The sequence below is a fragment of the Carassius carassius genome, chromosome 16 (assembly GCF_963082965.1).
Source record: "Carassius carassius chromosome 16, fCarCar2.1, whole genome shotgun sequence".
Lineage (NCBI taxonomy): Eukaryota > Metazoa > Chordata > Actinopteri > Cypriniformes > Cyprinidae > Carassius > Carassius carassius.
In genome coordinates this window covers 22,235,664-22,246,523 of record NC_081770.1, presented here as the reverse complement: position 1 = coordinate 22,246,523, position 10,860 = coordinate 22,235,664, and the positions used below count along the sequence as shown (strand labels likewise).

The following is a 10,860-nucleotide window of genomic DNA, read 5'->3' as shown; positions in this document are numbered from 1 at the left end:
GTAAACCACTTTTTGTTTGTTTTTGATTAATACATGAACACTTGCATAGAAAACTTCCCTATCATTCCTTGATTGTCGCAATTATTTTCTAGTTTCTTTTTTTTACATAAAAGTTGGCATCACCATATTACACTTTTTGATGGTATAATGTATTTATATTTGTTATGAGTACATAAACTTCAGAAAATGTCTTGGAATGTTTTTAAAAAATAGCATTTTGCATTAAATTATTATACATATAAATATCAGTAGAGGGGGTTTGGGGGGATTAAGGGGGTCCGTCTACTCTAGTTATGAATACTTTAGCCGTTAAATGTGATTCAAGTGAAGTGGCCCAGCTAATCTAATAAGGTTTTCCCTCTGGCAAGTTGTAGTGCAGATATTGCTGGATTTGGCTTATCATTAAATATAAACCCATTGCTCTTCGTTTAAAGGTACAGTCCAACTCCTCCATATGTATTTTCTGACTGTATGATGTAATATAATGTTTTAAGATGAATAAATGAACTACAAGAATGACCGATAATGTGCAAGCAACATTTTTGAGAGGTCCACGCAAAAGAGTTTGAGAAGGCTGCTATAGTTCTCTGCGTGCACCAATAAATTCAAACATCTATATGTAGACCCAATGTTTGATCGACTGTTCACTGTTAGCAACCATGTGTGAACAAGCAGTGAACAAAGTTAAAAATACTTGTGTATTTGTTATTTATAAATCATTTTATTGATTGTGGATGGATAGATAGTGTCACAACTAGTGGTTTTGGTTTCAAAGACCTACTTAAAAACCTTTTAAATTGTAATATATAGATAGATAGACAGACAGATAGATGAACAGTTAGATTGAAGGACAGACAGAAAGATAGAAAGATGGACAGTTAAATAGATAAACAGACAGGCGGACATATAGACGGACAGATAACTAGATGGACAGACAGACAGTCACAAATTGTTGTTTTGGTTTCAAACACCTACTTAAAAATCGTATAAAATTGTGATAGATAGATAGATAGATAGATAGATAGATAGATAGATAGATAGATAGTACACCATACAAGACTGGAATAAACTACGTAGCAATATAAACTATATTTAAGTGCGGCTGAAATGTTTTCCTGCGCTGTGTTTTTCTCGTTGGGTTGATCTGCTCGAGCTTCATTGGTTGCAGGAGGTGAAGGGGCGGGCCGTGATCGCTGAGCTGCTGGCACAGTGTCCTATAGAGTGACGCTGGGGGAGGGAGAGAGACTGAAACAAACTGCCCTGCTAGCGTGTTTATCTGCTATCGGATCGCTTGATTAATCTATCACGTTTAATATCGACGGCAGGTGCTTAACGTGGGACTTCAAATGCCCGACGCGAACAGCAACTCGGCCGGAGCTGTTACTCGCTGAGCGTAATTTGTCATCGAGTGACTTATCTCGGGTTTGTTCGCTTGCGCGTGAGCGGCGTCCGTGAAACGGCCGAAGTAAAGTTGTTTACGGGGTTATTTTGGATGCCAGATCGTTTGTTTTCGGAATATGGCTCAGCATGGACACCGTCGTGTTGCGAGTTCCCAAAAAGCTTTAATGTTGGAGCTGAAAGGTCTCCAGGACGAGCCAGTTGAAGGCTTCAAAATAACTTTAGTCGACGAGTCGGACTTGTACAACTGGGAAGTCGCGATTTTCGGACCCCCTAATACGCACTATGAGGGGGGTTATTTTAAGGTAAGTGCTGTAATCTTATCTTTAAATGTAATTTGACGAGGTTTAATGCGCAAACTAATTGAAAACGTCAAATTCAACATCCGAAAACGAGTGATTGGGATTTATTATAATGCTTTATGATCTCTGTAAACGTCGTGAATGTTTGTCATTCGCTTTTAAAGGAATGAAATTCCTATGGTTCCAATCCAAACCTGTTTGACCGTCTATCTTCTGTGGAACACAACATGAATAATATGAAGAAAAGATGTGGCCTAGGCTGCCACAAAATATTTCCCTTTGTGTTCCACGGAAGAAATCTCTAAGGTTTGGATATAAAAAACGACACGTGTATAATTTGTTTTCATGGTACTGTTTCTTTAAATAGAACGTTCTGCGTTCTAATTTTTAAACGCCAACGTTCTAATAGTCCATAATTTGGTCTGTGTTCAGAAAAAGCGTTGCCCCATTGTTCCTCGTTGTTCTCTAGAATTACCATCAGTTGCTTTTTACACACAGCTCACTGGAACAGGGTCTAAATGTTGTAAAGTTCCCTCAGTTTGACTTGGATGTTCAAAATATGAGTTTATTTTCCATACAATAAACCCAAGTTTTTTTTTAAACTCCCTTATTTATCACTAATCTAAATTATAATAGCTATGTCTTCATATTTGGAGCTGCATCACTTGGTGTTCTACATGTTGAAACGTGTCTAGTCAACAGGAAAACCTCAGTCATATTTATTGCTCCATCTGTCAGTGTCTCATTGGAGTCTAAATTTGATCAAGTTAGCAATGATTTTTGCTTTGAACCCCGTATGACCTTCAAGTGGCACCTTTTCTGAAGACAAACATGTACATATAATTTATTTGAACCCTATTGCTGCTAAATAACTTCTGTTGTGTCCAACCAAAGTCACTCTGTCAGACCACAACAATAACAGTTATATTTAGCCCGGCTTCTTAGCTCTGCCTGTGTGTCATGGGCTTGCATGCTGGCCAGCCAACCTCCACACATCATGACATTAGCAAGTGGCCACGACTTGCTGGGAACATTGGCTACTGAGTCACAGCCTGGGTTGAAAACAAATCTGTTGGCCCAGTAGGGTCTCTCTTATTGTTTAAACTTAAGAAACAATGCATAGCTGCTGTTTTCCTGCATTGAAGTGGAAAACCGTGTCTGTTTGTTAGTGGTGAGGAAGGAAGTAGGTCAGTCTGGGACCTTCTCAACATCATCCAACAGGAAGAGATGAGTAACCATGACTTCCTGCACACTACTGAACTTCACCAAAACAGACCGGTTTCCCTTCTGCATTCTTTTTCCTGTTTTTTTTTTATGTTGTGATTGTTCAATGTGTATTCAAACAAAAGAGTCTTTAAGTTGGAAATCAGTATGGTCAGTTTTTCGCGTTTTTACAAAGAAAAGTTGGAACCAACAACCAACAACGAATCTTTTAAATCACTTGAAATATTGTTCAAATTGTAGTTGCCATTGATTTACCTCTGAAAACTTTTTAATAAAATGGAAAAAGATTTTTTAATATTCACAAGGAAGATGTCAGCAAGATCTTAATAGGTCAATATAAGCCGCCTTAATAAATTGTATATATATCTGAGTTTCAGTAGTGACAAATTTGGAGAGGACAAATATTACAAAACTTCCTGAAGATACAATATGAAGATTTAATTGCACAATTAGTAGAAATGTTTACCTTGGGTATTATACAATTTGCGCGTGCAAAAAATTTGCAAGTTGGTTCCAACTCTGACTTTACCCAAGTTCCGTAGAATGGCCCATATAGTATTTTAACATTGTTGTTTTAATATAATTATTGTTATTCTTTATCATTTATCAATTGGTATAGTCAGCACTGGATTTTTAATTAAAACTGCACTGCCAATTTCCCCATTTAATCTCTTTTAAAAATGTGTTTGACTTTATTTTACTTTTGCTGTCATCGAAAGTTAATCTTTAAAAATGCTTATATATATATATATTTATTATTCTTATTTTTTTTTTTTTCAAATCTCTCAATTAATATCCTTTTTGTTTGTTAGTTTCTCATGTCGTAGCCTACATATTTATTTTGTGGTGTCTAAATTTTAATTAGAATTTAAACATTTAAATTGTATTAAACATTATTTATTTTTTTCAAAATGGTATAGTACTTAATTGTATACCATTTATTGTTTTTTGGTCATATGGGAAATGAGAAGCTTCCAAACATTATAATTATTATTATTAATACATTTGTTTTATACACTGCAATAGCAGACACCAATGTACAATGAATTAGACAACTATATCTAATATAGTTCATTATTTTAACACATTTTAGCATAGAATGTATGGTGTGTGTTTTATAGGCAATTTACATCAACTTTAAACACCGCTCATCCAATCAGAATTTAATCAACAATCTATAAGACTGTATAAGGCTTTTTAATTTAAATTTGACAATTTGTTCCTGTAATACAAAATTACTCCTCTCGCGATTTGTCAGATTTTGGTCACCCACCCCTAGCGTCACTCTTTATCTAGCTTCAATTTTCCAGCTAAGAGAGATTTGGTGCAGTCATTAAGTTCTCATGAGTAGGATCTCTGTAAGCAGACTTCAAGTTCTTACACGTGGCGCTGGGCTGACGGGTAGCAGGTCGCTCCAGTGAAGCGTGCACACACCCAGGCCCTGTGGCAGGTGAGGTGAGCTGGGCTTGGCCGTGCTTGACTCGGCCTGGCAGCTTGAGTCATGTTACCCCCCACCCCAGAGTGTCACACAAACCACAGACTGACACACTAACTAGGCCTGTTCTAGCTTCCTTTAGTATCTGGAAGGTGTTTGGAGTGAGTCAGCCCATAATAACTCCGTTTAACTTCAAGATGTCTGGTATGACTCAGAACCACTAATGAACAATCTTTTGTGAGAATCAAGTGTGTTAAAGAAATGTAGTTGTTGGCCTCCGTGTTCAATACCTGGGAAAAACTAGAGAAAATGTCCAGTTCAAAGCTAGAAATTATATTTAGGACCATTTAGTTTGAAATTGTGTAGCCCTGAATGTGACACTCGGATAAAAAAAAAAATCAATAAATTCAAAGTCTATGAAAATCCATAGACCAATTGAACAGTCAATTATAAACACTGGTAAATTCACAATTTGATAAACAAAATTAGACTATGAAAATTTTTAAATCAAACAATCTATCAAATGATAAATCAACTTTTGACCATCAGATTGCCTTGATTTATTGATTTATTTATTTTTTCATATTCAACTTTTAAATATCAGATTGTGAATTTATCTGTGAAATCTATTGGTACAAGTCACAATTTGATGATCGATTTGTCTAAGAATTTAGGAAATAATGCAATGAATTACTGTGGCGACTTGAGTTCGATTCCCGTCTCGAGGTCCTTTGCTGATCTCGCTCGCCTCTCTCAACCCAGTGCCGCCTTGTCTGCTCTCTACTGTCCTATCCATTAAAGCCATAAAAGCCCATAAATATAACTTTGAAAAAATTGATAAATGCATGGTGGTTATAGATTATGATTACAATATGATTGATAAGTGCATGTGTAATTTGTCTCTTTTTCCTGTGATCTATTGGCTTATTGATTTTCCCACTGAGCCAGGAGGCGGCACCCAGTCTATTGTCAATCATCACTCCAGTGTTACAGCAGCTGTCACTGGTATCAGCAAGGTGTTCGCAACAGATGTAAACACCACTACACCAAAATACAAGACTACACAGTCTGAACAAATGTATCTGATGGATCGGTCGACAGGTGCTCTAGTTCTTCACAGAGAACTTTATGGCACACTAATTAGGCTAATTTCCTGCTTCTGGTGGATCCCAGTTTATTTTTAACTAGCTTTTGGTGTCCGATGAAGCAATGGTGTGAATTAAAAGAACAAGATACTACCTCTGGCCCCTCAGGGACCATCTCTCCCTAATGTAGTTTACACTGAAGGACACCATTTCCCAGTTCTCTCTAATGTTTCAGCTGGGACGGAGGAAGTGAGATCACTTAAAAGATGAGGAGAATAAAGGGTGTATAGGAGAACAGGACCGTTTGTTCAAGGAGAGCAGCAGTGACCTGGTTTATTTCCTCTTCCAACATAATGTCCATGGGATTCTCTTCCTCTCAAATGGGATCGTAGGAGAGCGATTTTATTTTTAGGTTGCAGTCCGAGATGGGGATTTTCAAGCAAAAACGACTATTTCCATGTGGCCCACATTGTCATTAGCATTTTACATAAAACCAATACATTACGTAACGTGGATATGAGTGTATTCCAGAATGAGTTGCTCATGTAAACCAAATGCTGTGCTCGGCTCATTCGTGAAGTTTAACATCTGCTAAATCGGCTGGTACAGAAACATTGAGCAGTAATGCATCATACAGCACTCATCCTGATGAATCATATTTAACTGTCCACTTCCTTTTCGCTGAATGTAAAGAATTTTAATTTTAGATTAGAGACATAACTTCTCAGATGTGAAGCCACATTGTTGTTTTTTTTCTTTATTGTCATGGTTGGGAAAAATTACTTTGAAATAATTGACTTTGGTGTTTTGAAGAGTTGCGAGTAGTTTGGGAGAATTTGAGAAAAAAAAATTGTAGTTTTTGGCATGATTACCTTGTGGGCTGTCCCTGTCTCTCAACTCTGAAAGTGTTAATCTTGATCTGTTGTTCATAGTATCAGTTCGCAAAATTTTTGCCTCTAATAAAGTTTTTTCAGCGTCAGAAATTCTTACAGTTGTGTTCAAGGAGCAATACGTTTGACTGGTGCAATATTCTTAGCTATGTTGCTTATTGTACATTCTGGTAGACTACTCTTGCTCAAACATGTTGTAAAAATTGTAAACTGCCATTTCAGCATTCAGCAGACTGATTGGTACCAATGTCTGGGCTACGTTGTATATCGTACAGTCTGATAGACTGATGTTGTATTTGATTGCAAAAATATGACCGCGGTTAACAGGTCGGTTGGTGCAAAAGTCTAAGCTGTCATGTATATCGTACCATTTTATATACTGTTGATGCTGCACAAGCACTAAATGTAAAAATATGACTTAAAATTTACATGGCTAGATGGGTTCTCAACCAGTCAGTTGGTACCAAAATCTTGGCTATGGTGTATATTATACAATCTGAAAGACCGTTAATGCTGCACTCGCAAAAAATTTAAAGATGCAACCATTAAAAATATAAACTGATTTAAAAAAAAAAAAATCTGTAGCTTTGCACATCCCTGTCCTTAAAGTTTGAGGCTCATCTAGTTATTAGGTAACGTAGCTAAAGCGAGACAGTATGCAGACAGGCTGTCACAAGAGCTCTTGTGTGTCGGGTCATGTGCAGCAGCGAAGGACTCCTGTAAGCTGCCCCTGGTGAAACTTAACACCGTTACCTTCTCACACAGATCCCTACTTGTGGTTTAATAGGCTGACTTGCTTGAAAGTTGCCCTACACTACTTGGGTTTCAGGAATTGAGTAGCACTTGATACGTACAGGTGCCCCTGTGTTTGTGTGCTTGTTTGGTTGCTGGTTGACCCAACCCCCCAGTACCCCTTCCGAGAGCTGGGCCTTTGAAGCACACACCAGCTGACCGTGCCAAATCAGCAAATGTGTGTGCTGTGGGGGTTGTGAAATGGTCCGTATGCATGTGTGCCCACCACCCACTGTACTGAAAGGCACCAGGCTCGGCTTGCTACAGATTGTGAAGGGTTTGAGTGGATGTATGTATAAAAGGTTTGTTTATGCTCAAATGTATATGGATGTGCATGTCACAGATTCAGTGTGTAATTGTTTGGGTTCAGAATTCAGCAATACAAGTTCAGACCTCGAATGTGGTGCCGCCTACTGTAAGGTTTAAATGATTATTCAAGATAATACAAATACATTATTTCAAAATGAATCAATGTTACTTCTGATTTTTATAAAAAAAATCTTAATAGCTAATGCTAATCCATGTCTAGTCTTATCTAGGGACTAAAATACCATAGAGACTTAAATGTTGGCCCTCTTTTTGCTTTAACCACCAAAAACACCGGATCAGCCCAACAATGAAACGGTCAAAGGCTTTGGCATCGTGGCAGCAAGTTTTGCACGGCAAGCACTGCAGACAATTTTAGCACTACAAATAAATAAGTTGGAACAAGTTTGGGAACCCCTGCTCTGTAGGGGACCTGTGAATATTGAACTGCAAAAAGTAGATGGTGCATACAACCTGGAACCTGCCAATTCTGTCCGTTAACACCCAAATGAAGCCTACAGTAGAGTTCATGCTTTCAACTAGTAGTATTTCTACATCTTGAGGATGTGTTTTTCTACATGCTTGGAGTATTCTGTCCAAATAATGGCCTGTGCCACAAATCCGTTTATATGTTGTTTGGCTGTGTTGCAGATGGAAGCTTTCAGTTAAATCAGATTCTCAAATGAAAAACGTACCTCCTGCACATCTTGTCTGTTGGTGCATGAGGTATTATTTTAATAAACCCATGTTTCAACCACTTAAAGAATGGAGATGTCATTAAAATGTGTCATGGAGGTGTATTTAGTAGTAGACTGACAAAGCTATACAGTACCGGGAGAGATCGTGGATATTGGCATTATATTGCTTCATTGAGTGGCTCAGTGCTTGATCACGTATCGCTGGAAGACAATGAGCCATTGCATCCATTCCCTAATGCATGTTATTTCTTCCAGGCACGTATCAAATTCCCCATCGACTACCCGTACTCTCCCCCTGCCTTCAGATTCCTCACCAAGATGTGGCATCCCAACATCTATGAGGTTAGTCTACACAAAGCCGGAGCAACATTTGTGTGGCTTAAAATAACACGCTTACATTTATATAACTTAATTAAACTAGAATTAATTTAATTATGAAAATATATTATAACAGTGTTTTCATTATCAGTGTTACCTTTAAAAAAAAATTAAAAACCTAATTTGACCATCATAATTGCTTTGACTTTACAAAACAATCTGTTACCTTAAATGAGGAACTGAATGTAGTAAATTGAATGCATTATATTTTGGATATGTATATGCTTATATGCAGATTTCCATGTTGAAAATCAGGCATTTTAAATCTGACAGTAATTAACTATTTCTAGGCGATGATCGTGACAGATGTTTAACAAGTTAACATTATTTCAGAATGGCGATGTATGTATTTCCATACTGCACCCCCCGGTGGACGATCCCCAGAGCGGGGAACTGCCGTCAGAGAGGTGGAACCCAACACAGAATGTGAGGTACAACAGAATTTAAAAAACAAAAACACATTCTCTCATAAATTTAGACTGCAATGTTCTACATATTCGTAATTATAGTGGAGAAGGCGCGCTCAACTCCCAAGTCGTTTAATCGGTGCGAGTAATAAAGTTATCCAAAGATAAGAGGGAAAAAAACGCACTCTCAAGATATCCTTTTATACATTTATTAGTACTATGTCTTACACAGACACGTTTCGGCCTAAGCCATCATCTACATATTCGTAATCCCAATGTTAATAGCAGTCTCCCTTTGCACGATACCTTTTCTCCTCTGTTACGCCTCGACAGTTTGAGATCAAGAATTAAGCCAAACGGTTGCAATTAGTTTAATTTAATCAGCTGATATCTGCTTCCCTTTCAGGACAATCTTACTGAGTGTTATCTCGCTGCTGAATGAGCCCAACACCTCCTCGCCTGCCAACGTGGACGCCTCCGTCATGTACCGCAAATGGAGGGACAGTAAGGGGAAGGACCGCGAATACGCAGAGATCATCAGGTGTGAGGGAAAACCTTTTCATCCATTTGTTCACGTCTGTTACAAAACCCTGCATAAAAAAAGTTTTAAATTTATTTTTTTTTAAAATTGTCCCATCCTTTTCACAAATTGAGGATTTTTCAGATCATATACGTTTTGGCTATGATGTACTTATCAAAAAGTAATACAATTTTTTTTTTTAATTTACAGTCTCCAAACGTGTGGAAAAAAATTTCAAATACTCCAAGTAATATGAAATAGCTTTGTAAAAAAACTAGTTTATAAATAACCATTTTCTGTCACTGATTGATTGGTTGTCGTAGAACACCCACAGATGTAGCAGAAAAAAATCTGGGTAATATTTACATTAACTTCTATCGCTGCCATAATTCTATCCTTGAAATCAGGATTAGGCAAAAAATTGTCTTCAGAATCATTCATACATTCAAAATCAGCTCTGAAATGAACAAATAGAGTTGTAATCCGGCTCCGAGGAAGACCGAAATCTTTGTCTTTGTGGTGGTTTTGCTGATGATTAAGTGATAATACAAGATTACTTCACCATACAAATGGTTATCAAAAGCAAAAATGCTAAAAAATGCACATCATATTTTGTGATTTAAGTGTGTTGTAGAGCAAAACGGGAACTAGTTCTGGCATCCAAAAATTTGTGTGAAACAAGTATTGGATTTAATTTTGCGAATATGATGCATCATGCATATATAAAATGCATCTAGGTGTATACATAGCATTTGATTTTGTATTTTGTGCGTTGCACTCAACCGCTTGGTTTGGTCATTTTCACAGGAAGCAGGTTCTAGCCACCAAAGCCGACTCGGAGCGGGACGGGGTGAAAGTGCCCACCACACTAGCCGAATACTGCATCCGTACCCGCGCCCCACCTGCCGACGAGGGCTCCACCTTATTCTACGATGACTACTATGATGATGAGTTAGATGATGATGAAGAGGAAGATGAGGACTGTTGCTATGATGAAGACGACTCTGGGACTGAGGACTCTTGATGAGGAGCAGCCGAGCTCTCCGCTTCCGGTTTTCAGTTTGGTTTTGTAGCTTTTAAATCAAGTTAAAAAGGACTTTTTCAGTTTTTGTAGATCTGAGATCCCAGACATCACCAAGGGCGAGAGGTGATTTGCTTAGAGGTTATGGATCCCGATGAATTAATTGAAAGTCTGTTCAAGTAGCAACCAAATGCTGGAGTCAACTCCAAGCCGAGACGCTTGGGGGGGGGGGTTTGTTTTTGTTTTATTTCTTGTTGTTTTGGGGGGGCAGGTTGAGTTCGCCCCATCAGTGCGAAACAGCCCAGCTCATGTTTATTTGATTCTCGATAACTCGCCTTTCAGAGGCACCTGATCTCAGGTTTCAGTGTCTGTGATTCAACAGTGTTGGCGTCTTTGGTGGGGGG

The 10,860-nt window shown here is 38.0% G+C and overlaps 1 protein-coding gene across 1 annotated transcript; it reads left to right on the top strand.

Annotated features, from left to right (window-relative positions):
- The first annotated feature begins 1,228 nt into the window (after positions 1-1,228).
- LOC132159928 (ubiquitin-conjugating enzyme E2 R2-like) lies at positions 1,229-10,860 on the top strand. Its single transcript, XM_059569599.1, has 5 exons — positions 1,229-1,703; positions 8,386-8,472; positions 8,842-8,939; positions 9,322-9,456; positions 10,243-10,860. Exons 1-5 carry the CDS (start codon positions 1,518-1,520, stop codon positions 10,457-10,459), a joined length of 723 nt encoding a protein of 240 aa, XP_059425582.1. The 5' UTR covers positions 1,229-1,517; the 3' UTR covers positions 10,460-10,860.

Bases quoted from the DNA above. Each gene is read 5' to 3' on its own strand.
- LOC132159928 (XM_059569599.1), top strand. From the start codon at position 1,518: ATGGCTCAGCATGGACACCGTCGTGTTGCGAGTTCCCAAAAAGCTTTA. The intron at 8,940-9,321 runs GTACAACAGAAT...CTTCCCTTTCAG, and splicing joins AACCCAACACAGAATGTGAG to GACAATCTTACTGAGTGTTA. The intron at 9,457-10,242 runs GTGTGAGGGAAA...TCATTTTCACAG, and splicing joins GAATACGCAGAGATCATCAG to GAAGCAGGTTCTAGCCACCA.